Here is a 26,251-nt window from a genome sequence, read left to right as displayed (position 1 = left end):
GCAGTTGCTCTCTGTGAACTATCCTGACTGCAGGGTGCCCTGCACCAAGGTCCTCACTCGAACATCCACTCTCAGCATTCCTTCAGGCAGGAAATCAGATGCAACGTAGCAAAATAGGCTTTAAAGAATTTGGGGTTGGGACCAGGCCCCTGCCCCTGGCGTCTCCAGTACAGCACATACCCAGTGGGCATACATGCAAGTGAGAGAGCTGGCTGCGCTGGCAACTTCCATAGAAGGACACACTGTTAACTGTGCTGCTGCATGTGACTACCCAACAATCTAAATCCAGATTAAACAAGTTGGAGGTACGGCTACTGCCTGGAAATCCTCATGCCTCTTGAGGGATCACATTTATTTTCCGTCCACAGGATGTCAAGCTATTTTAGGCCAGACTGCTATGTAACCTTAGATGAATCACGTGGCTTCTCTGGATTACAGCTTCCTCAGCTCAAACCAAGGAAGTTAAAAAAGATTAACTCTGTGGTCTAGAGTTCAGAAAGGCATTAATATTTACATTAACTTGGCTCTGTCATATTCCCTATACAACTTTCTTTTGCAAATGCTCATCCCATGTATGTAATGCTACCTCCGGAGCCCACTGCACTCGTGAATCTGGTAGAATAATAGCATCAATCAAATTACACACTCTTATGTGCAGAGACTTCACATAAATCCACTGGTTTAAAAGGTTTAAGTCAAAGCAGAAATGTTGACTCTATTAGCCTTATGTTGTTACTCATTGTAATGCATTTAAAAACATTCAGTCTCTCTGGTAACAGGCTTCAAAATACAGGGCAACTCGGTATTTCATTGAGTAACTCAGCGAATAGAGTATTTTGGTGTAATGGCTTGTGGAAGACTTGTTTTATTTATTTGCTTGCAAACATAGGCAAATGTCAGGTCACACTGCCCAATGAGTCAAGAAGTATCTTTAGAAGAATGCTTGAAGGGGTATTTACAGATGTTTCTGGATTTGTGTGCCTGCCTTAAGTAATGTGATGACATTTCTCCAGGGATGCAAAGGCCCCAGCTGTTTGGCTAAGAGCAGCCACCAAGGCTCAGCTAGGCAGTGTGGACAGCCCCACTGGTCACTCACACTTGACCATGATCATGTAGACATCGATGGTACATATGGGTGGCTGGGGGAGGCGTTCTCCTTTCTCCAGGATGGAGGAGATCTCGCTGGCAGGGATTCCGTCATATGGCTTGGATCCAAAGGTCATCAACTCCCAAACGGTCACCCCTGAGAGGATGAAGCAAGAAGAGAAGGCAGTGGGATCATGAATGAATGATCACAATCCCTTGCTTTAGTCATCATTACTGGTTACTGTTTCTTGATGTTTAGAAACCTACATTTCTGTAGTTTGGGCAATTTGCTTCAGTGCTGGAAGCCTCAGTTCCCCTCTCTATAAAGTGGGATAAGAACAGTATCTGTTTCACAGGATGGCTGTGAGGACCCAACAAGATAATACAACTGAAATCTGTTGTATTAGCGCAATGCCCAGCAAGTAGTAAGTGACTGATAAGTGGTAAACTTTGGTAATTAACAATAAAGACAACAGTAACTCTACTAGCATAAATATTATGCTCCAGACAGGATACATATTCAGTCATCTGCTCTGAGGGACCTGTGTCTGCAGAAGGAGGAAGATGCAGATTCTGAACAGGGCTGTAAACTGCACATTTTTAGATCATAAAAAATTGGAAATGAAAAAGCTTATGTTCCTTTTGATAAAAAATAAAAACCTCAAGAAGAAACTGAATCCCTGAACAGACCAATAATGAGCTCCAAAATTGAATCAGTAATAGCCTACCAACCAAAATAAAGCCCAAGACTAGATGGATTCACAGCCAAATTCTACAAGATGTACAAAAAAAGCAGATATCATCCCTACTGATACTATTCCAAAAATTTGAGGAGGAAGGACTCCTCCTTAACTCATTCTATGAGGCCAACATCATCCTGATACCAAAACTCGGCAGAGATACCACACAAAAAAAGAAAACTTCAGGCCAACATCTCTGATGAACATAGACGTAAAAATCCTCAACAAAATACTGACAAATTGAATCCAGCAGCACATCAAAAGCTTAAGCCACCATAATCAAGTCAGTTTCATGCCTGGGATGCAAGGTTGGTTCAACATACACAAATCAGTAAATGTGATTCACCACATAAACAGAGCTGAGGACAAAAGCCACATGATCATCTCAATAGCTGCAGAAAAGGCTCTCAATAAAATTCAACATGTTCAAAACTCTCAATAAACTAGGTATTTAAGGAACAAACCTCAACATAATAGCCATCTATGACAAACCCACAGCCAACATCATATTGAATGGGCAAAAGCTGAAAGCATTCCCCTTGAAAACTGACACAAGACAAGGATTCCCTTTCTCAACACTCCTATTCAACGTATTATTGGAAGTCCTGGCCAGATAAATCAGGTGAGAGAAAGAAATAATGGACATCCAAACAGGAAGAGAGGAAAACAACTATCCCTGATTGCAGATAACATGATCCTATATCTAGAAAACCCCATAGTCTTGACCCGAAAACCCTTAAGCTGATAAACAACTTCAATGAAGACTCAGCTGTACGAAATCAATGTACAAAAATCATTAGCATTCCAATATGCCAACAACAGTCAAGCCGAGAGCCAAATCAGGAATGTAATTCAATTCACAATTGCCACAGAAAGAATAAAATACCTAGGAATACAGTCAACCGGAGAGGTGAAAGATCTCTACAATAAGAACTACAAAACACTGCTTAAAGAAATCAGAGATGACACAAACAAATGGAAAACATTCCATGCTCATGGATAGAAAGAATCAATATCATTAAACTGACTATATTGCCCAAAGTAATTTACAGATTAAATGTTACTCCTATCAAACTACCAATGAGATTCTTCACAGAACTAGAAAATACAATTTAAAAATTCACATGGAACCAAAAAAGAGCCTGAATTGCCAAGGCAATTCTAAGCAAAAAGAACAAAGCTGGAGGCATGAGGCTACCTGACTTTAAACTACAGGGATACAGTAACCAAAACAGCATGGTACTAGTACAGAAACAGACATACAGACCAATGAAACAGAATAGAGAGCCCAGAAATAAGGCTGCACACCTACAACCATGTGATCATTGACAAAGTTGACAGAAAAAAAAAAAAAAAGCAATGGGGAAAGGACTCCCTACTCAATAAATGACAACTAGCTAGCCGTAAAGAAGATTGAAACTGGACTCCTTCCTTACACCATATACAAAAATCAACTCAACGGGATTAAAGACTTAAATGTAAAACCCCAAACTATAAAAACCCTGGAAGACAACCTAGGTAATACCATTCTGGATATAGGAATGGGCTAAGATTTCATGATGAAGACACATCAAGCAATTGCAACAAAAGCACAAATTGACAAATGGGATCTAACTAAACTGAAGATCTTCTGCACAGCAAAAGAAACTATCGTCAGAGTGAACAGACAGCCAACAGAATGGGAGAACATTTTTGCAAACTATAAATCTGAGAAGGATCTAATAACCAGCATCTATAAGGAACTTAAGCAAATTTACAAGAAAAAATGAAACAATCCCATTAAAAAGTGGGCAAAGGAAATGAGCAGACACTTTTCAGAAGAAGACATACATGCAGCCAACAAGTATATGAAAAAGAGCTTAACATTACAGAGCATTAAAAAAATAAAAATCAAAACCACAATGAGATACCATCTCATACCAGTCAGATGGCTATTATTGAAAAGTAAAAAAAAAAAAAAAAAAAAGAAAACCCGACAGATGCTGGTGAGGTTGTGGAGATAAAAGGAATGCTTTTACACTGTTGGTGGGAATGTAAATTAGTTCAATTATTGTGGAAAAGAGAGTGGCAGTTTCGCAAATAGCCGAAAACAGAACTACCATTTGACCCAGCAATCCCATTACTCAAAGGAATATAAATCATTCTACCATAAAGACATATGCATGTATTTTCACAGCAGCACTACTCGCAATAGCAAAGACATGGAATCAACCTAAATGCCCGTTGATGACAGACTGGATAAAGAAAATGTGGCACATATATACCATGGAACACTATGCAGCCACAAAACAGAATGAGATCATGTACTTTGCAAGAACATGGATGGAGCTAGAGGCCATCATCCTTAGCAAACTAATGCAGGAACAGAAAATCAAATACTGCATGTTCTCACTTATAAGTGGGAGCTAAATGATGAGAACACACGGACATGTAGAGGGGAACAACACACACTGGTGTCTATAGGAAGGTGGAGGATGGGAGGAGGGAGAGGATCAGGAAAAATAACTAATGGGTACTAGGCTTAATCCCTGGGTGATGAAGTAATCTGTATAACAAACCCCCATGACATAGATTTACCTATGTAACAAACCTGCACATGTACCCCTGAACCTAAAATGAAAGTTAAAAAAATGACAGGTACTAAAATCTAAAAAACACAAAACCACATAAAGATATAACAAGCATAGAATAAAAACCGTCATATTTTTCCTTCAAAATCAAACAACTATGACAGTTAAAAACAAGTGAAAGCAGTGATAATTTTAGAACCAGTGTTTTTTCAGACAACCCCGAGTTCTCATGGCCCTCCCATCTCTGGGTAACAGAGGCCATTCCCAAATGGAGCCACCTGAATTAATATACAGAATGCAAGCTTAACGATGGAAGGAAAGCAACAGTTTTGGGGCAAGAAAGTAGATTCTTGTGTCATCCCCTGCCCCCAACACATAGTCTATATGGATTTGTAAAAGAAAGACTGTCTCATTTCCAGATCTATGCAGTCAGTTTACTATTTAACTAGGTTTTTAAACATGCATAATGAATTCTAGTGGGAAGACAGGTTATTAGATTTCGGAACAAACGGCGAGAGGGAGGAGAGTCAGTGTAGCCAGTGTTAGGTGGAGAATGGACTGGAAGGTGTTGTGAATTCTCTCTTTAGCTTGTTGGTACAACACACTAGGTCCCTAATTTATTAAATTGAATAATTTGCCTTGACTAGAGACTAGAGAGTAGAGAAAACAGGATATGATTTTTAGACTAAAAATTCAGGCTCATGGTCTGGTAGTTCCAGTGGGCTGCCCAGGCCAGTGATTATAATCTGCTGTGGCAGCCTCAATGATGTTGAAAACACACAGTGTTTTCAGTGGGAACCTACTTCTTGAGAATGGGTGTGACCACATCAAGGCACTAAGCCACTGAATTCGAGAGGGCTTCCACTTGTACATGGAGTGTGGGCAGTGCGCTGGCACACACAGGCTGTGCCTGGAGCGTGAGGGGAGGGGGACCTCGTGGATGGGACAGTTGCCAGGGCCAGATGGCCCAGCATCCCATCAGTCATGGCCAGGTGCTCAGGTTTTATCTGAACATACCTGGAGGACAAAAGAAAGATGTTGAGCAGAGAATGAAAAGTCTGATAAAGTTAAAAAATATGCACTTTGGGAGGCCAAGGCAGGCAGATCATGAGGTCAGGAGTTCGAGACCAGCCTGGCCTCTCTACTAAAGATACAAAAAATTAGCTGGGCGTGGTGGCCTGTGCCTGGAATCCCAGCTACTCAGGAGGCTGAGGCAGGAGAATCGCTTGAACCCAGGAGGCGGAGGTTGCAGTGAGCTGAGACTGCGCTACTGCATTCCAGCCTGGGCGACAGGGCAAGACTCTGTCTCAAAAAAAAAAAAAAAAAAAAGTTAAAAAATATATTTGGCCACTGTCTGGAGCATAGATGAGGGGGAGCAAGTGGGAAGAGGGGAGACCAGCAGGAGACCAGGCTGTGCCTGGGGCAGGAGGGACCAGCTGCATGGGGACAAAAGAAATGGCTTGGGGCAGGACCCCGGGGTTCCCTCGTGGAGAGGAAATACATTCTGAAAATGGCTGAAAATAACAATGCATCAGCAGACCTTTATTTCCTTATCTGCTCCATTAATCGAGGCAGCTCAGCTCACAGGTGCACACCAAACTTCACTTATTCATGGACACAAATCTCTGCCTTTGTATCATAAATCTTACATTTTAACAGAAGAGATAAAGACTCAGGAAATTTAAAAATGTGTATGTATTTGGAAAATCAGAAAGTTAATAATGCTATAGGAAAAATAAAAAATACTAAATAAAAAAGGACGATATCCTGAATAATTTTGCTTTTGTGGTACTGACTATATTATTCTCGGAAATTCCCTTCAATAGTGTGCTGCTCAAATACACATTTCTAGAGAGGTGAGGCGACTCCTCCCCTTGCTCCTATCGCTGTAGATGGCTGGGGTAACCGATTTTCCTCAGTAAAGGGGTAGGTTCATGGGTTCCAGCCTTTCAGTAAGTTGCTGGGTGAAATTCAAGGACCATATGTGGTAACGCAGTGGAACGTGCCTGGCACAGCGGTCAGAGACAATGTGTCAGCAACACTTTCTTAACATGGGAGGCCCTTGTAGGCTCAGGACAGGGCAGGGACCTAGGGCCGGGTGAGGAGAGGGGCCCTCGTGAGGATGGGTACAGGCCTGTGCTGGGCAACAGTGGGATTCAGAAGAGGAAACAGAGAATCCTCTGGGGCCAGACCAGATGGTCCTCCCAAGAGCGAGAAGCAAGGGCCATCTCCCTTTCTTCTTTTATCCCTGCAGACATCCTCAGTGTGTGTCAAGCCGTTCTCTCTGACACATAAGGGCCAGGGTAGTTCATCATAAGCCTCATTTCTCTACTGGAACTTTTCCCCACCAAGCTGCTTCTGTCACCTCCCTCTGGTTCACTTCAAATTCATGGCAACGTTAATGGTTTGGTTAAAGTTAAAGTTTGGTTGGACTTTGCAGGGAGAGGCATTTCCTAAGCTCTTTCCCTCCCATACCCCCCTCCCTGGCAGACCAGCTCATCGCTATCTCCAGTGACTTTCGGACAGCAGCTGGACTCGATTTCCTCTGCCATGTTTTCTCAGTACAATAGATAGACAGCAACGATTACATTATCATTAGTCATTATCTCGAAAGAAAATACTTGGATGTCAGAGGATATAATGTAAATTAACTAACAATAAAAGCCAGCTTGGCCTCAGTACAAATTCATTAGCATCAGGATTATGACTCACCGTAGCTCCAGACATCACTCTGGTGGGTATAAATTCGGTGTAAAATTGATTCCAATGCCATCCACTTGATAGGCACCTTGGGATGGTGAGAGATAAAGCAGTGAGACAACTATTAGTTTCCCTCTGTTGGAAAAAGTTAACTCACTCTGGACCTAATTATAAGTGACACACACAGAGGAGCCAGGTCACCCCATGACCCGTCCCCCAGGCCTGGCGCCTCCTCCTGGCAAGAGGGGATTTCAGTCTGACGGAGTTCAGTGCTGCTCTGGTAGGTTTCTGAGCACCTCTGGGTCCTAGGCTGCTCTGGTGAGCTGGGGGCCCTGGTTGGGCCCAGTGGCCTCACTCATCCAGGTCTGTGTGTTTTCAGGGCCCAGCATCACAGGGTTGGTGGCTGCTAGGAGCCAAGCAGGCCAGAGTGAAACCTCAGAAGGGCATGGCTGTGGGAGGGCATTCGAGGGCATGACAGGGGACACGCATCCCTAAGTGCTGTGAGGGTCCCTAAGAGAAACCCGAGCCAGAAAAGGGACAGAAGGACTCCATCACTGCCTGTCCCAGCCACGAGCCACAGACAGCGCTGGGAGCTGGGGCCCGCATAGGGGCCTTTCCTGTTCCTTAGGTGTCCTCGACAGCAGTGGGCCACCAAGGCAGCAGTGACCTTTCCCAATTGTGATATTGAAGGGGACTTATACATCCTGCAGGGAGAGGCTGAAATCTAACCTTTGCTAATGATCACCTGGGGATAACATCCTCATTCACTGTCTCAGCAAGTCCCGTTCCCAAAGCAGCTCTGGCTCACACTGCCAGGAGACCCCGGCTGGACCCAGCTGCCAGTGACAGCTGCTGCGAGCTCACCCAGAAAGTCTGGAGAGCGTCCTCCCCTGCATGAGTTAGATAATACAGCTGGTGGGTAGGTAGCCTGGTCCCTGGTGTCAGGAAAATGCTGGCTGACCTACAAGCCACCTCCTTACTTTGCCTCCTTCTGCATGGTATTCTTTCTCTTCTGCACCCAGCAGTTTGGCCAGCCCAAAATCTGTGATCTTGACATGCTGTGGCGTTTTCACCAGTACGTTCCTGGCTGCCAGGTCGCGGTGCACCAAGCGCCGGTCCTCCAAGTAGTTCATGCCCTGAAGCACAAAAGACCCTGTGGTGAGGGGCAGATCGTCATGGGAAGAAGCTCTGCATCTGAATTCAGGGTCATGTCCATGCCAGGCTCTGAGCCTCTCCAGCTCGAGGACTTATGGCTGGTGAACGTTAGTGACTACTGATCCAAAGAATGGGAAGGCAGATGAAAGAAGATGTAACCCGCTGCTGACTTTTGTCCATCCAGTTCCTCAAGTTTTAAGCGCAAAGGTGCTCGTATATGAGAACAAAGAAGAGCAGGAGCATTGCTGCCCTGCTGAGACCTGGGCTTGAACTTGCTGGACTTGCCAGGCTGACCTTCATGCATGTGGTTTATCTGCAAAGTGAGGGTGGGGGTGGCGGGGACCATACCCTCCTCACCAAGCTGGTGCAAAGGAATGTCTGTCACGGTTTTTAAGCCTCACTCTCATTGTGCTTTCTTGGACTCTCTGACATGGTTCACTGCCTATGAAGATTTTTGTACTGTTTTACTTTTCACTGGTTTATTATTATTATTACTGAAACCACATGGATATTGAATATGCTTTTAGAAGACCCCACTCCCCTCACCTTCCTGGCTGCCTCCACAATCCCACTGCAATTAGAATCTCTGCTCTGAGAGTAAGAAAGAAAGAATATGTGAGAAGCAGCCAGCACAGCGCCCAACAGAGTGAATTCCTAGAAATGCTACCCTGACCCTGGCTGACCCTGACCCATGGCCTGTGGTATCCTTGTCACATGCACCTTCCTCCCTGCTGGCTGCTGGGGTCACTGCTGACCTCTGTTCCTCCTTGCTCGATGGATGCCTACCTTGCTGAGCCCAACTGCCCCAGGCTTTGGCATGAGCGTGGCAGCCTGCATCTCTCTGCAAGGGCCAGGCTGGCAGGTGGGAGAGGCTGGGAGGGGTCAAGTTCTGCAGACCTCTTTGTTTCTACCACTCTCTCTTCTCTGTCCACCAAGAAGGTGGGCCACCTTTCTAGTTCCCTTTATGGCTGATGTTCATGTACTTTCTAGTACAGAGTGGGCATCACAGAAATGCTCGCTGTGGTGCAGCAAATAGAAACAAACAGGCATCCCCAGCCTGCTCCACTCTGCCATTTCTGTATGAGGGATCCCACTGTAGTGTGGCTGCAGGGAAGAGCTGTAGATGTGGATGGATTCCCAAGTTTTCCGGCAAGTTGTTTGCTTTTTTTTGCACGAATGTTATGTGAAAATGATGCGTTGAATTGGCATGTCAGAGCAAAATTAAAATTTTTTCTTTCTCAGGCAAAACCAGTCATCACAAGAACGTAGGGTCTTACAAAGATGCTATGCAGAATTAGTCTTCAGGTGCCATTTGTGAGGCCTTTAATGTTTTTCTCTTTTGGAAAAGAGATGCTTGCCTGACACCCACGTCTCATGACTACATGGACTGTCCCCTCACCCTGCACTGCCGAGAGCGCTCCTACGGGTTTCTGGTGCTGCTGGACGTTAGTCTTCCTGCCTACTTAAGAGAAAATAAGCAGGTTCTTCTCTGGAACAACACTTCCAAATTAGGAAGTATTATGTCAGGATGGCGGGTGGAAAGGGAGAGGAGAGGGAGGGGCAGAAGCCGAGGAAGCGCTTCCCAAGAGGACTGGCCCAGACTCCCTGCTACTCTGGCAGCCTGGGTCTCCTTCAGAGGCAAGCTCCCTGCCCCCCCACTCCCGTCTGCCTCATCTGACTCCTGGGATACTGACTTGCTCTCTGCCTAGTACCCTGTCTCTTACAGAGCAAGGCCTCTGTTTATTAAATATCATGAACTCCTGCCCACTCAAAAGGGAGAGTTAGGCTCTGCCTCTTGCTGGTTTGACTGAGTGTCTACCTTCTTGGCTGTGTGAACTCCCAGGCTGTCTCCCCTTCTCTCTTCTCTATCTCTTGATTTCTTACCCTCACCTTTGTTTTCTCCTTTCCTTCTACCCTGTATCTCTTTTGCTCATTCTTCACATTTGTTGAAGGCGTTCTCTGTGGTAGCTACTGAGCAGGAGTGGCACAGGCCTACAGTAAAGAGCCACACACAAGTCCCTGTGCAGGGGACCGGGAGCCTCTCCTTTTCTCCCTCTCTATTTAAAATGTGTGGTTTCTACATGTTCATTAAGCCCACAAGGAGGCCTTCAGAGCACATTCCCAGCTTCATTTCACCACCATTGCTAACTTCTCTTCTGCCTCTTTAAATGCTTAGCGGAGATTTTGGTATACTGGGCACATTTTTAAAACAGCCTGCTGAAGAATGAACAACTGAATGAATGAATGAATGAATGAATGATTGATTGAATGATCGGTGATAGCAGCTGATGGTGCTGAGCACTGGTGATGTGCCAGTCATTTTACACATGTCTGTGCAGACGCCTTTTCCATCCCAGTCCCCACACAACCACCTCGTTAGACGACCTGGGGTCCAGAGGCTGAAGCATGTAGTTGCACAGACCAAATCCCCTGAGTCCTCAAGACCACTACTGGGACCATGGCTTTAATTCCTCTGCTGGGAAACGTGCCTGCTAAGCCAGAGGCTGCTTGGGGTTTTATGTATATGTATACACACACACACACACACACACACACACACACACACACACACATTATGTGTGAGAGCATGAGACAGCATGAGCACACACCTTGGTCCCGTGCCTCTGGGGAGGTCCGCATCACTCTGTCAGTCTAACAAATCCAGCTGACCTCTGGCCCAGCCCTTCCCCGCTCCTCAGGCCAGGGCTTTAAAGGACCTGAGGCATTTCCACACAGTGTCTGTTTCCTCAGAACACAGGTCTTCAGCAAAGGCGTGGGAAAGGGCAGAGAGAGCACAGGACATATTCTGGAATTCAGGTAATGAGCTGGAGGGTTTTAAATCAGAGACAGCTTTGGGACAAGGAGAGAATCTCATGGGAACTTAGAGGAGACTTGACGCATGGGTCTCTATTCCACTGCCGGCACATTTGAAAGGACAACTCTGTGCCTGGCGCAGTTTTGCTTTAACCGCTCCCCAAAGATAAGAGCCAGGATACGGCCTGTGAGCTCCCAGGGTCAGAGCAGAGGCCGCAGGAAGCAATAACAGCAAAGCCTCAGCTGGGCCTCTTAGGAAACTCAGTTCCTGCTTCTTCTCCGAGACCCTCACTTTAATTGAAATTAAAGTATTTATTTTTGTTAATAACTACAGGAAAGCTGGAATGAATTTTGAAATACAGCACTGAGGTTAAAAGGGGATTTGAAAAGTCAGCTTGGAACTTCCACTCACAAAAGGAAGGCTCTGCTCCACGTGGCTGTCGGGGCTTTTCTGGCAGGGTTCCCCAGAGCGAGGGGCGGGGGCTGTGTTTGACCTTGAAGGGCTGGATGTTCCCAGGGGCTGCCGCACCCCACAAGTCTTGGGAGGAGTTCAGAGTGAGAGGCGGGAACTGGATTGTTTGTACTCTGTTTTGTAAATCTCCTGTGGAAGAGCTCATGGAGCAGTGACTTAGTGAGGAAGGAAGTGGAGGATGCGAGGACAAGAAAGCCGCATGGTTCTTGAGGAGTAGAGGGTTTTCCTATCAACACTATTTTGTTGTTGCTGTTGTTCAGAAGTATTTATTTAAAGCAAGATCAGAAAGAGGCTTAAGGTTCATCATCTTCAAATTAACCCACCTCTACCAGAACCATGCTGAGACCAAGATCACCATCACCTTTCCCCTGGGGGTTGGGGCTCACCCCTCACCTCCACTTTGGGCTGGTCCTGAGGCAGGCAAGGCCAGACATTCCTGACCACAGCTAGGGAGAAGGTGAGAGGCCCCGCAGGGCTTTCTCGGGCCTCATCTTCCAAGATCCCCCTGTATAAATGATGGTGTTCTCCCCTCAACCTTTCAGCCCTTGGGGTGCAGGTGGGGAGGGCAGCCCCACCCCAGAGACCCACCCGCAGCTGGTAGAGGTAAGGGATGGGGTTCGGGGGACTCCGAAGCTACAGATCTGATGACGTGTTTAAGCATAGTGGCCACCAGGAGAAGCCTCCACTCCTGCCTCTGGACTCCAGATTTTAGAGCATCTGTGGCCTTGAGCTCCCCAAAAATGGAAGAGTCTGTTCCTCGGGCCATCTTGTCACCTTCCCAGGCGGGCACAGAGTAAGTGCTGGACCTCGGAAGAGGCAGGAAAGTGTCAGAATGTCCTATTCCCAGACAGAAGTGGTGTAGCACGGGCACCCTTGCTGTTCAGGGAGGGGGTGCTGCTGGGACCCCTATCCTGAGAGTTGTGCTCTGAGCTCGGCATCCGTGCAGGCTGAGAGGCTGCGCCATGGAACTGGGCCACTTGGATCAAATCCTGAGATCTTGGCAAGTGACATGAACGCTGCATGCCTTTGTTTTCCCATATGTAGAATGGGTTAATCAGAGGGTGGAATGAGTTTATGCAGAGACAGCACTTGCTTAGACAGCACCCATGGAGAGTCCCGTGGAGGTGCTTGTGATTGTCACCATTCCTCTAAATGCCAAATCTATCTTCTCTTCTCCATCCCTTTTGCAGCGACCTTGAATTTGGCCACCATCTTGCCTTTGTGATGAGGCTCCATGTGCTTGGCCTTGAGGGGTCCACCCCTCCCTCCCCAGTGTCCCTTACCTGGTGGCTTCCTCCCTGTCCTTAGCATCTCCCAGTCAGAGTCACTTCCCCACCCTTGAGTGCCTTCATGCCCTATTCACAGCCAACTCTCACGTACAGAGGCCTCCAGGACAGGGAAACGACCTGTCACGCTATTTGGTCTGCAGGACTCAGGGCTCTGGAGAGTGAGAGGCCATCTGGCTTGTTCACTGCTGTCTTTCCAGAGCCAGGGGGCTTGGCTGACAGACCCAGTCCATTTGGCCTCGGAGCTCACCCTCCCTGCGCCTTGCACTGTGGCTTCACGACAGCTGCGTCTCCTGCTCTGATCTGCTTCCCTTCCTGCTCTGTATTTGTTGGCAAACTTGGGGAGATAAGAAATTTTGTCTTACTTCTATATATATTTCATGTGCTGCTTAACACTAGCAGGTGCTTAAGAAATAAATAGTCAAAATGTCTAAAGATGATGAATGTGCTTCAACAGCACTGTGAGCTTTGGCTTCTTAGTGACATACTAAAGTGATCATTAGGTTAAGTTTAGCTACAACCCTTTGTGGAACATGCAAGAACAAATAAAAAAAAAATAACTCACATAACTGAAATCTCTGGTCCTTGGACCTAGGAACCCACAAAGCTGTGTGATGTGAACGTGCTGGGTAAGTCATCCTCTCTGGCCCAGTGCAGATGGGAGCAGGAGGTGCAGGGCTGAGTCACCACCCTAGGGCCACAGTTAGTCAGCAGGGGTAGGCTCTGCCAAATCCTCATCTGAGGATGGGAAAGCCATGAGGGGAGGGAGTAGACCTGGACGATGAAGGCTGGAGCCCTCTGGGACCTGCCTTGAAGCTGCATTGGAAGCTACGTAGAGCAAGCCAGGGTCTCTTCTCCACGACAGCCTATCTCCACCAACGCACTGTGGCCCTTCCTCAGCGCTCCACCCAGTGTCACTTTCACTCTCTCACCGTCCTGCTTGTGCACTATGACACACACACAGCACGATCTGTCAGCGTGGTTTTCGTGACCTGGTGCCTAGGAATAGGCCCCAGTGGCCTGGAATGTGTTGGCGCCACCAGCGTGGAGTCTCCTTCCCTGTCTCCCGGTGTGGACGGGATAGCCAGGCCCACTCAGCTCTTCTTCCTCTCCTTCCCATTAGCAGCTCACAGGCACTGGGGCCTCTTGTCAGTAGGGGAGCCGTGAAAGCGCCTAGGGCTTTTTAAAATGAACTTGGACCAAATTAAGTAGCCCACGTACTTGAAAAAAGGAAGCTTTGAAGTTTTCTTTGATGTTTATCTGCATTAAATTTTACCACATAGATGGAACTGAGTATAGTTTGGTGCTTATAGATTTGTGGTCAGAGAGTGCCACTTGTAAGCCAGTTTCATTCTGAGAGCCTTGCCCTGCCGCTACCGTGCATAGTTCACCAGGCCTGGTAAACTGCCTCAGCACTGTAAATTGTTATTGTTTGCTGTACTACAGAACCACATCATTGTCTGCCTGAACACTCAATTCTGTGAGACTATAATCTGCAATGGTGATGAGAAAGCTCTGTTGTCCAAATAGTTTGGAAGAATGTGAGATGAGTTGCAGTCTGAATGGCAGGACTCTGCAGTCCTGGGCATGGGAGGCTCCACGGGGAGAGGGTGGTGCAGGAGCAGGGCTTTCCAAACGGCACGGATGACGGGATCTTTGGATGATTGTGCTGTGTGATTTATTCTGGGATTTACTAGCTGGCTTGTAAATCCCAGGAAGAGTAGACAGGTTTTCTTAAGTCTAACTTACTCCTAGTGCATGAAAGCCACCGTGATCTCCTGCGTGGGGAATTTAGGAGGCACCTGCTCTTTCTGGCTGGTAAGCAGGTGGTGTCTTCACAAGCTCCTGAGATGGTTTTGCATGTGGAGAACAAAACCCATTTTCCCTGTAGAGGGCAAGGGATGTCTCTCTCATGGTCTACTGGTCTCATCCGGATTCCTCCCAGGACACCTCGGTTTTTTTTTATTCTTTCTTTTGTCTAGTTGATATCATTTTATGTAATCTCTTTAGCAGTTTAGTCAGGACAATGAAACCTGCATAACAGTGGCCAGCTCTCCCATCAATATTTAGAAGAAAACTTCCCAAGATAGTTTGTGCCTTTGTCAATCAACACAGGACATTTATAAGCCAATAAATCCCACTTTGAGGATGCCAGGAGTTTAGTTTCTAGTCAGCCACTAAGTGTTTCTGGGTAGTTTTACTTCAAACGTTTAAAAAGAAAAATTTTTAATACTCAGATACATTGTAAGTAACCCAAGAGCAAATTTCTGTCTTTACAATTTGGGGAATCATTGTTTTAATTTCCCTCCGGGGACAGCTGTTCCATCATTGCAGCTATTCAAATACAGAGGAATGAGATTTCTTTTGTGAACTAAAAAGCAAATCTAACAGAGCCAAAGTGTTAACTGCCCATAATGTAAAAGGACTTCAAATCAAAATAAAGCTAATCAAAGTACAACAAACACAAGAATGGCTTTAAATAACAGGTTGAAATTGTAGGTAACATTACGTAGAAAACTATCATGGAAAACTTTCAGGCCCTGGAAACTTAAACTCAGGCTTTCAGTAACTTCTGCTTAAATGGGACCCGCACTAAGTGAATTCTCTGTAATGGCACTATTATATTCGTTTGTAGAAGGCTAATTTTTGGGGTCAAATAAACCTCCACTTATCTAGGCCAGGCCGACTGGAGTGTGAGGTGAGAAGGAGGGCCAGAGAGCAGCTCATGAGCAGCGGAGCTCAGGAGCAATGGCGGGCGCGTGACGGTCATGCTGAGCTAGGGAATGAGGGTTGGCGCAGATGTAGATTAGGAGGATGTTTCTGGGTATATTTTAGTGGCTGCTCCAACCTAGGTCAGCCAAAGGGGATCAAAGGAGGAAAGGAACACTCAGTGGGGATCAGGCGTGTGCTGGGCCCATGGTGGGCGATGCGAAGGGGCTCACTGCCCTCCCTACTTCCCAGAAAGACAAGGTGCAGAACACACTCCACAGCCGGGAGACCAGGCGCAGAGAGGCCAGCAACGTGCCCACGCTCACACGGCAAATGTGCCAGAATCCAGATCTGAATCCACAGTCCACTGGAGTCCTGAGCTCGTCCTGTATTGGGCGAAACCTGCCAAGACTACGTGCCCCTTAAGGAAAACAGTCACGTACACATTACACATGGATGGCCTGGCCACCTCTCCACCACGTGAGGAGTCACCTTTGTGGACCTGGGGGTTACTGGGAGACGATTAAGAACAGCTGCGGACTGTTGGCCCCCTCTGATAAGCGGGGGAGGGGCAGCTCCCACATGCAGGGCTGGGTTCGGGGGACAGCCAGGGCTCACCTCCTGGTTGGGACAGGTAGGCACAAACTCAAGTAAGCCATAAACCAACCAGATCTTCTGGGGCAATATGTGCTAAAGAGGAAAGTAAAACCAGGTGATAGAGACTGCCTGGCAAGGAGGGCAGTGCTCTCCATTCCCTGCTTCAGATAACCAGGAGGAGAGCTGGGGAAGCAGGTCTGGGTTCCAGGTCAGGGCATGAGTGGACCTAGCTCCACACACAGCAACACCTGCCCCAGGCTGACCACCCACTCCCCAAGACAGTAGGTTGCACAGTGTCCCCACATTTCACGTCTACCCAGAACTGCAGAATGTGACCTTATTTGGAAATGGGGTTTTGCAAATCTAAAAATCTTGAAATGAAATCATCCTGGATTTAGGGTGGGTCCTAAATGCAATGACTGGGATCTTTTTTAATATACACCTTTATGGAGTGCAATGTTTGTTTTGACATCTATACACACAGTGGAGTGATCAAATCAAACTAATGTATCTATCACTTCACATATCTATCTTTTTTTTGTTCTAAGAAGATTTACAATAGACTCTCTTAGCAATTTTCGAGCTCAATGACTGGTATCTTTATTAAGAGAAAGGAGAGGGGCCTGTGGTTGCAGAGACACAGGAAGAGGCCATATGAAGACAGAGGTTGACGTGGGGAGGTGCAGCCCCAGCCCAGGGATGCTGGGGCCACCAGAAGCCAGAGAGGCAGGAAGGATCCTTCCCAGAATGCTTGCAGGAGCATGTCCTTTCGATGCCTGGCCTCCAGAGCCAGAAGGGAATAAATCTGTGCTATGTTGAGCTACCAAGTTGGTGATGATTTGTTGTGGCAGTCTTGGGAAACAAATGCAGCCACACACAGAAATAACAAGCATCTCCCAATAAAAAGAGGCACACAGGATCCTCTCCCAGGACCACTGTCTAGCAACGGTCATGGGAGTGTTCTACTCTGTGGCCAAAGTTATGACCATGAGAATGGCAAAAACATTCAGTGATTTTTGTGGTCAGAGAAGCGTGAGCGTTCCCCACTTCCTGGGCTGCTGGGGGCCGCCTGTGGCTGCAGCTGAGAAATCAATGCCTGATGGTGCTGGAGTGAAAGGGGCTTTTCAGGGTGTGCTGCTGTCTGGTTATCCTGGGAGGTGGTCCCTGCTTCTGCAATGCGGCCCAGGAGCTCCGTGATGGGAGGGAGTGGACCCAAGCACCATGGCTCCCAGCAAGAGCCTGCCTGGTGGTGTCAAGGGCAGCTGCTGGCATAAGAGCACTCCAGATGTTTTTGTTTGTCTTCTTGTAGGTCACCTTTTACATCTGCCTGGAGCTGGGCAAACACCTCACGAGTGACTTGGCAGGACTGACTGCCACAGCTAACCAGGGGAATGCAAGCAATAAGGAGGACCTGCCCAGGCCGGGTGGGCGTCTGCTCCCTCCCTCTGGTCCCTGGCACATCCCTGGACTCCCTGCCCTGCTGTCGGAGGGAGAGGAGGGGCAACAGCGTATTCTCAGAGACAGGGCCTGCCTGCAAATTCTTTAAAGTCAATGGGGGAAATATATACCCACTGTCAGAAAAAAATAGGACTTAGCAAGTTGAGTGCAAATAACTGATACAAGACTGGGATGGAGATGGGAGGGGTTTGGGGCAAAAGCAGAAGTCTTTCTGGGTCCACACAAGCTGTGAAATACCTGGCTTGTTGCTCTGTGCCTGCCTCTGGCACTCAGGCAGGGCTACCTGACCACTCTGCTCTCTCAGCCCCGCCCTGGCTCTGGAGCGAGCCTGTGGAAAGGGGGACACTTAGCCAAAGCCCCAGCCACATAGCAGCAGCAGCTGCGCCCTCTGTTGGCTCCTTGCACCTGCTCACTGGGCCTCCTGCGAGGCACCTGCTCCACTCCACCACCATCACCTGGGTCCTCCTGGCCTCGGCCTGGCTTGCTTGCCTTGTCATCAAGTCCTGACTGGGGGAAGCAATACTCCTTCTCCACTACAAATCACCACAGTATTCACAAAGAATTCCAGAGAAATAAGAACACAGACATCAGACCAGACTGAGCACTCAATAAAGAGAAAATTCTTCAAAGGTAGCTGACTGATGAGAGTTTCCACATGCAGAGGGGACAGGCACTGATTTGTGCACAAGAAGATCAACTTAATTGGATCCAAAATAAAGGAATGTGTGTGTGCTGCATGCATGCACACACACATCCCCATGGCAAACTCTCGCTATCCCAGGAGCACAGACCACATGTGAGGATCCCGGCTCCTTATCTCCCCTCCCCGATTACCTTTGCAATCTGCACACACCAGTTGAGCAGGTACTGGGAGCCGATATTGTCCTTGTGTTCCCGGACGTAGTCCAGGAGGCAGCCGAAGGGCATGAGCTGCGTGATAAGCTGCACGGTGGAGGTGAGGCAGATGCCCAGCAGGCGGCACACATGGGGGTTGTCCACGCTGGCCATCACGTAGGCTTCCTGGAGGGAGGGAGAGGCGTGTCAGTGGGGCTTCCCATGGCGGCCAGAAGGAGGGGCACATGGACCCCTTCCAGGTGAAAACACATGAATGCGATCTTGAGTTTTGAAATATGTACTCATGGAGGAAAAGCTGTGCCTGCAAAAGACCTAGAGCAAGGACGTTTATGTAGGGCTGTGAAGTGACAGATGCAGTGGGAGGGTGCCCCTCCTGGGTGCATCCGGGGATTCCCCATGACAGAGAGGCCCAGGCAACAGTGGCCATCAGGAGCACATTGGATAAAGGAGGAACCGGAGTCACCTGATCTCTGAGTTTGGGAACTGATACTGTCTTTGTTATGAAGACCTCTGCCTCAAGGTTAAGGATGCTGTGGTTTAAAATATCATGAGGGCCTGTGGGACTCTGTGTGTGGGGTCCAGAACACCCTGGGTAATGACTGACCCTGCACATCAGGGACACTGGCTGCGGTGCTGCAGGGGAGAGGCGATGGAGAAGGCATCTAGGGAGCACTGAGCCAGTGGGGAGAAAGGCCTCCCTGCCCCACAGGCCAGGTTTGGCCATGACTGTGCTCTGGGAAATGGGTGGGCATTTGGTCTGGGGATCCTGCCCGCAGCACCTCTGCAAAGAGTAGCTGGACAAGCTCTTTCAATGGACCAGTCCCAGGCTTTGAAAGGGACAGAGCATTCAATCTATAGTGACTAAAGGCTGCCCGGCTGCCCGGGACCCATTTCTAAAGAGAAGTGGTCTCTCTGTGCTGTGCCCCCAGACTTCCTATGGGAAATCCATGATGCACTGAGTCAGGCATCTGCTGCCCGCTAATTCCGGCTGGCTGCCAAGGCAGGGGCCTTCCTTTGACAGAGCCATAAATACAGACTTTATTTTAACCCTTCTGCTATTCTTGGGCTGAGGAAGCTAAATTTATTTGCAGTCATGCACACAATGGGGCCCTCTTTTCTGTCTGAGAATAAGGGAATCTCCAATTTCCACCCATAAATTATCTTTTCCTTTAAAATACAAATGGTGGTGACCTTTTATTCAGATGTGGAAAAGAACACACGGACTGAAGCAGAATGCATCCAGAGCTGCTTTTCACATCACAGCAATGCCTGTGTTTGAGTGTGGACTTGGGCAAGTTAGTTTCTCTGCAGAAGTGAACACACCGGGCCAGGGTCTGAGATAGGGTGCTGCTCCAGGGTGCCTGGGCAGGTCAGGCGCAACAGGCTGGCGGGAGGCAGGGTGGAGATAGGAGACAGGAGACAAAGGCAAGGTGGGGCGAGGGGATACAGACAGTCAATCCTCAGTGTCTGGGGAATTGGTTCCAGGACCTCCCTCAGATATCAAAATGCGAGGATGCTCGAGCCCCTGACATAAAATGGCACAGCATTTGCGTGTAACCTACAAACATCCTCCCGTCTACTTTACAGCATCTCCTGATTACCTATAGTACCGAATACAATGCAAATGCTATGTGAATAACTGTTATGCTGTATTGTTTAGGGAATAATGACAAGAAAAAAAGTCCGTATATGTTCAGTACTGTTGCAATTTTTTCCCCAATGTTTTTGGTCGTAGTTGACTGAATCCATGGATATGAAACTGCAGACATGGAGGGCAAACTGTAAATATTTACTAAAATACAAATATGCTCACACACTTTCCTTGCCCTAAACCCTGCCCTGGCCTTCCCTGTTCTTGGGAAGCCCCAAGACTGCCTGCCCTCCTCCCTCCAGCCTCTGGTCCTGCTGCCCACTTTCTCCCCAGGAAAGCTTCCCTCCGCCCTTACCCACAGGAGGACCTCTGTCCCCAGAACCTTCCACCTCCTCCTTAGCAGACTCTTTCTCAGAGGAGCCTTCCTTGACTCTTCAATCTAAATGAAACTCTCCTGGTATCTTGCAGTTTTTCCTTCAGAAAGCAGCCTAGGCATTGCCTGTGAACCTTTTAGAGCCACACATTCTTGGGCCCCACCCCAGGCCAAGAGGGTGAAATGCAGGAGACAGGCCCAGCCTTCCCTATGAACAAACCGTCTGGATTCTGAAGCTTGATGAAGCTGAAGAGCCACTGCTTTGGGGCACTCATCATAATCTGTCCTTAAATGTTTGTGTGATTTAAAAAGTGCCCTTCCCACCAAGCTCTTTGAGGAAAGAATGGCTTGGTCAGCTCCTAACACACACCTAGGGTCTAGCTGGCGCTCTGCAGTGTCGGGTCGCCTGGCACACACTTGCTCTTATATTGCCTCAAGTCTCTGCCCCGTATCTGTTGGCAAGTATGTGGCAAGTGCTCTGAGGGCCTGGACCTTTGCTTCTTCGACATTCCAGCAGGGACTAGGGCAGATCTAGGCACATACCTACTTCAAAACTGTCAGGGTTGAACTGTACTGAAGTCACGCAAGGTCAAAGACTCAAAGCAAGTCAAAGTCCAGGCCACTTTCATTCAAGACAAACAAACAAAAACTATAGCTTTAAATATTTTCTGCAGAGTGTTTAGGCTTTCTATTTTCAAGGAGAGTGTGTGTTATTTTCCTTTGATATTCTAAACATAATGTCACAATTTTAAAGAAGAGAGATGTTTAAATATCTGTGGACTCAGTAGATATTGAAAATATCCTTTCAACTCGGAAAAGTGCTTGTTTATAAAAAGTCAGAATGGGACAGGGTCAGGAAGTGTATTTTGTCTGAGGTCACCATAGTCAGAGGGTAAGCTGAGGCTGACGAGGTGAACGGCCCACCTGAGGCCACCCTGCACAGGGTCAGGTCTGGGCCCACAGCCAGGTCTCCTGACCCTGGCTCCCTCCATGGCCCGCTGCTCACCCCAATGGTTCGGAGGCTCCCCAGGTCCTGTGTGTGAGGGCAGCCTGTGGGGCCTGTTGGGTGCTCCAGTTAACGGACTTTAGACGTGAGACACACACACACACACACAGCACACCTAGAAATCTGTTTTGCATTCCCTTTCCATTGCCTACTCTAAATTTAAACTGGAAAGCCTATGGAAAAATTAATAGACCATGGGATTGCCAGAAAGCACAAATCACATCTCTCCCCCGAGTCTGGGAAGCTGTACAACCATAACACCAAAGAAACCCTCTGGCTCTTCCTATTTTCTCAAGATCTGGTTGAGATTTGAAAACATATTGTATTCATTTGAAAGGGAAGAAAAATCTGCAAACCAGAGCAGTTTGAGCAGCCCATCTGCTGCAGGGCCTCGCAGGGCTGACCTGGGGCTGGGAATGGGGAGCAGAGCGGGGGGCGTGGGTGTCGGCCACACAGAGCCTGGAGCCCTGCCAGGCCCCATCCTACTAACATCTGATAGACCCACTGGGCCATCACTTCCTCCCCACCCAGCAGGCACAATGGGAACGCTGTTCAGTCGTGTGTCCCGTTCGGTGTACGCAGAAGCTAAAGCGAGCTTTGTTCTCGGTTGTTTGTCTTGGAAGTGGTAAATGTGTACCGTGACCTACAGCAAGCATGCTTGGTATTCCACAACAATCTCCGCGGAGCCCCAGCGCCCGCAGGCTGGCAGGCAGAGTGCACATTTGGAGCCCCCATGGCTCCTGGCCCAGTCCCACCGCAGGAGTGTCCCTGAGGCTTTGTGACCTTGAAAGCCTGTTATTTTGTCCTAACTGCTGACATGACTTTTGGTTCCTTCCTTCTGGCTTGTCTGCCTCATCTGTGAACGGCTCTACCGTAAGAATTGGGGTTCTACTAGCTTTTGAACTCCTTAAGGAGAGGTGTATGTCCAGCCTTATGAATGAAGGGCAGGTGTCCCCTGCATTTTAAGAACTTTACTCATTTACTAAGCCACTGCTAGCAACATGGAACTGGGCTGCAGTGTGTGTGCCAGCCGCGGGGCCTGGTGTCTGCAGGGGAACGTGAGTATGGAGTCATTGCTGCCGTGCATGCATGCATGCGAGTCTTTCTAAGAGCACACGTGGCCCCATGAGGTGTCCTGCCACACGATTAAGGTGCTATTTAACTCCCTGTTGAAATTGGCCTGGGCACTGCTGGTTTTTGCTTTCTTTACCAGAAAGTGCCTCCTCCAGCTTCCCCCTCTCCATCCCAGCACCGTGCCCTGCCTGCCAGGATTGCTGGTGAGGCCCGGGCAGCCTGAGCTGCAGGATAAAGCACAGGCTTCAGGGAACACTCCAGGCTTGTTGCCCTCTGACTGCAGCAGACATGACATCCACCATTGGAGAGGAGGGGGGACATGGCTGCAGTGAAGAAACATGGGGCAAGGAAATAAGATGATGGAGGGGGAAGAGGTGATGAGGAGACAGGATGAGCAGGAGGCCAAACTGAGCCTTTCTTTTATTTATTTAATATATTTAGAGAGATATATATCTCTCTAAATATATATCATATGATATTATATATGATATATTTATATATCTACATATCTATATACAGAGTGTATATATATATATATACATATCTATATTCAGATATATATAGGTATCTATATATATCTAATTATTTTTTTGAGCAGGGTCTTGCTTTGTCACCCAGGCTGGAGTGCAGTGGCAAGATTTTAGCTCACTGCAGCCTAGATCTCCTGGGCTCAAGCCATCTTCCCATCTGCTGAGTAGCTGGGACTACAGGCATGAGCCACCACACCCAGCTAATTTTTTATTTTTTTGTAGAGACTGGATCTCAGTATGTTGTCCAGGCTGGTCTCAAACTCCTAAGCTCAAGGGATCCTCCTGCCTCAGCCTCCCAAAGTGCTGGGATTACAGGCAAAAGCCACCACGCCAGGCCCATGGACGCTTCAGATGTTGGGTGCACTTAACTTTTAAGCCTTGACCTTATCTATCTTCTACTCCATTTCCAACTCCATAGAAGCATATTTCCTCCAATTAAAAGGTTCTGGGGGGCACTTTTCAGTGAACACTGCTTCCTTCCCAAAGCACAGCTATTGTCTTAGAATACATCCAAACCCTCCTCATACTGCATTATAAATACCACTGAAATTCACATTTCAACATGATTTTATATAATTTATTAGGATGTGTTGAATGAATAAAAAATGAATTAAGGAAGCAAATTCTGCACGAAGATTTTCCTACACAGCACAGGTGAGGGACTAGAGATTTTAAGTGAAAGGCTTCACAAATTGCCCGTCTTTCTGTATTTCTTGTGGTTATATTAATAGACTTAACATTTTGTTACTAGGACTTGACTCAATTTGTAAACCATTAAAATGAAAGCTAATTTTTCTTGATAAGTATATCATCAATTTTTACAGATTTTTTATTGTACTATATCAATTCATCATCTTTCATTTAGAAGTATATCAACATGGCATTTCCCCTACTATAATAAAAGGAAGAAAAGCTGCTGAGAGAAAATTAAACTGTAGATTTTCTCCAATTAAAAAATAGTGTCTTAAGACAATTTTATGAAGGCCCATGTTCTCTTAGCTTGCTGTGTATTCTGTGTGTTAGACATGAGGTGGGAGATATCACTCTCTGGCTTTTGTCCTTCTTGGCTGTAAGATCAACTAAATTCTCTAGGGTTTTGAGGTAATAAGGACAGCCATTTTTCCTTTTCCTTGATTCTGCTTCCCTAGTCCGCTGCCTGAGCCCCTTGACCTCCTCTTTCACTTGCTCTGTGTTGGGACAAGAGTAAAGGTTTCCATGAACTCACAGCAAACCCAAGCCAGTGTAGAAGAGGCTCTGTCAGACCCCAGCCAATGTCTTCCCACCACTGGCTGGGGGAAGGCCCAGAGAAGGTGGAGAAAGTGCAATAGAATTGGTAGTAAGAAGATAACAATTATCTTGTGGAATTTTCCAAGAACTTATTCCACAAAGTAACAATGAACAGACACTGGAGAAAAATGTGAATTATTTTGAGAGAAAGTACAGCAGGTGGGCAACAGTTTATAGACTGCACGCCATCATATTCTAGGCACCTTTAAAAAAGCCATTTCAAAGATGAGATAACTTGGTGTAGTGAATTGAATGCAAGTTTCAGAGTCAGAAATAACAAGCGGTTTAAACCCTATCCCAGCCATATAATGGTCAGTCAATTTTTTTATGCCTCCATTTCTTCATCCAAAAGATACTGCAAACAACACCCATGCTCCAGGCTCACCAAGAGCACTCACTCATCATGCATCAAGAAACTAGTGCTGGGCAGATGCCAGTGATTGCCTGTTTGGGGTGGACACCAGCATGGGAGAGGCCAGTGTTGTCTCTAAGGGGAGGGAGTTATACCCACTATAGCTAGAAAGGGAAAGACATGGAAAGTGAACATTTAGGATGTGGAGATGAGCAGGGTCTACAGCAGAGCAGCTGCCAGACATGAGAAAAGGTGGGCCCTGAGGTCCAGAGTCATGGACCCCTACACAGCAAAGCAGAAACTCACATCGAGGATTTCCTTGTTGGCTTTTGGAGATGTTGCTTCTCTTAATTCCTTGATAGCGACGGGAATTTTAACTTTCTCACCTTCTGGGATCCAGAGTCCCTATGACAGAGAGAGAGGGAAGATGTTAACTGGCAATTGTGAGACAGTGCCACAAGCTGCCCAGTGAGCTGGGTGGATTTTACCAGCAATGCATCCCAAAGGTGAGGGACACTGGGGCTGTGGAGCCACATCCAAGGCTGATATTGCTGGGGGCTATGACGCTCCCGCAGCCCTGCAGCTGTTAGGCTCCACGAATCACACCGATTATTTAGATAAAAGAATCTCAAGCTTATAAAGCCTGTTATAAAGTCCGTGCAGATCATTTCATCCAGAATTTAATGATGTTGCGTCTAGGCCTAACTGAAATCAGATTTCATGCAAAGAGGATCTAGAAGAAGCAAATGAAGATGAGCCCATTTTAGCTGGGCTGCATTCTGATGCCGTGCGGTGAGAGGCGGCCCTCCTTCCGCCCTGTGCTGCGCCCCACGGCAAGGTCAATAGCGTCTTTCAGAAAAATGCCTTTGGTCTGTGAAGTGATCTCACAGGACTACTGGTCATTGTGGTTCTTGGAAAAGAGAATCTTGGAAAAGATTTCCTCTCAATAACTTGGGAAAAACACTGGAGTTTCCCAAACATTCAGTGAAACAAAGAGTAAAGTCGATGATGGAAATATACAGCTTTCAAGAACTCTGGGCTCCCCACCAGACCATGAGGGGCCCTGCGGTCCAGCCCAGAGACCTTACCTTATACACAGTTCCGAACGCACCGGAGCCTAGCACTTTGATCTTCTTGAATTCAGTTTCCTTCAAGATCCTCAAGAGAGCTTGGTTGGGAGCTTCTCCACTGGGCGTAAGAGGCTCCACAAGCTGGGGGGAACAAGAACACAGAGACAAGGGTCCCCTCAGCGCTCACCATGCTGGGAAGCAGTGCCAGACGTGGCCCAGCAGGGGGACCAGCAGCCACGGCATGTGCTTGGGTGCCAGGACACGGCACTTGCCAGCTCATTTGGAAGGACAAATGTACACCTTCTTTACAGAGCTTGACAGAAGTTGGTAGAAACACAGGCTCTGATACAGGTGTTCTTTAAATGAACAGCTACCTTTCAACAAACACAATTTCTATTTCTGTTTCCACGCCTACTAGCTGGATTGAAAAACTCCAATAGGGAAGTTGTGTGTGGCAGTCATTTTGGTGTCTGTCGGGGCATATCACATGCCTTTATGCTTATGAGATGGGGGGGGGGGGGGGGGG

At 47.4% G+C, this 26,251-nt stretch overlaps 1 protein-coding gene and 1 long non-coding RNA gene across 3 annotated transcripts in view; one reads left to right on the top strand and one right to left on the bottom strand.

Annotated features, from left to right (window-relative positions):
- Positions 1 to 26,251, bottom strand: part of EGFR (epidermal growth factor receptor) — a 192,770-nt gene that overhangs the window by 10,400 nt on the left and 156,119 nt on the right. For both annotated transcript variants that reach the window (XM_017862139.1, XM_017862140.1), the window contains exons 18-23: positions 25,744 to 25,866; positions 24,962 to 25,060; positions 18,422 to 18,607; positions 8,077 to 8,232; positions 7,109 to 7,184; positions 1,097 to 1,243 (exon numbers count right to left, since the gene is read on the bottom strand). In XM_017862139.1, coding sequence (XP_017717628.1) covers positions 1,097 to 1,243; positions 7,109 to 7,184; positions 8,077 to 8,232; positions 18,422 to 18,607; positions 24,962 to 25,060; positions 25,744 to 25,866 — 787 coding nt within the window. The remainder of the gene's footprint in view (positions 1 to 1,096; positions 1,244 to 7,108; positions 7,185 to 8,076; positions 8,233 to 18,421; positions 18,608 to 24,961; positions 25,061 to 25,743; positions 25,867 to 26,251) is intronic.
- On the top strand, positions 10,975 to 20,150 carry LOC108522040 (uncharacterized). Its single transcript, XR_001883352.1, has 2 exons — positions 10,975 to 11,068; positions 17,439 to 20,150. It is a non-coding gene; the product is annotated as an uncharacterized LOC108522040 (long non-coding RNA).

The sequence above is a fragment of the Rhinopithecus bieti genome, unplaced genomic scaffold (assembly GCF_001698545.2).
Source record: "Rhinopithecus bieti isolate Rb0 unplaced genomic scaffold, ASM169854v2 scaffold_63861, whole genome shotgun sequence".
Taxonomy (NCBI): Eukaryota; Metazoa; Chordata; class Mammalia; order Primates; family Cercopithecidae; genus Rhinopithecus; species Rhinopithecus bieti.
The sequence above is the reverse complement of the archived record's forward strand: the minus strand, read 5'-3'. Positions and strand labels throughout refer to the sequence as shown.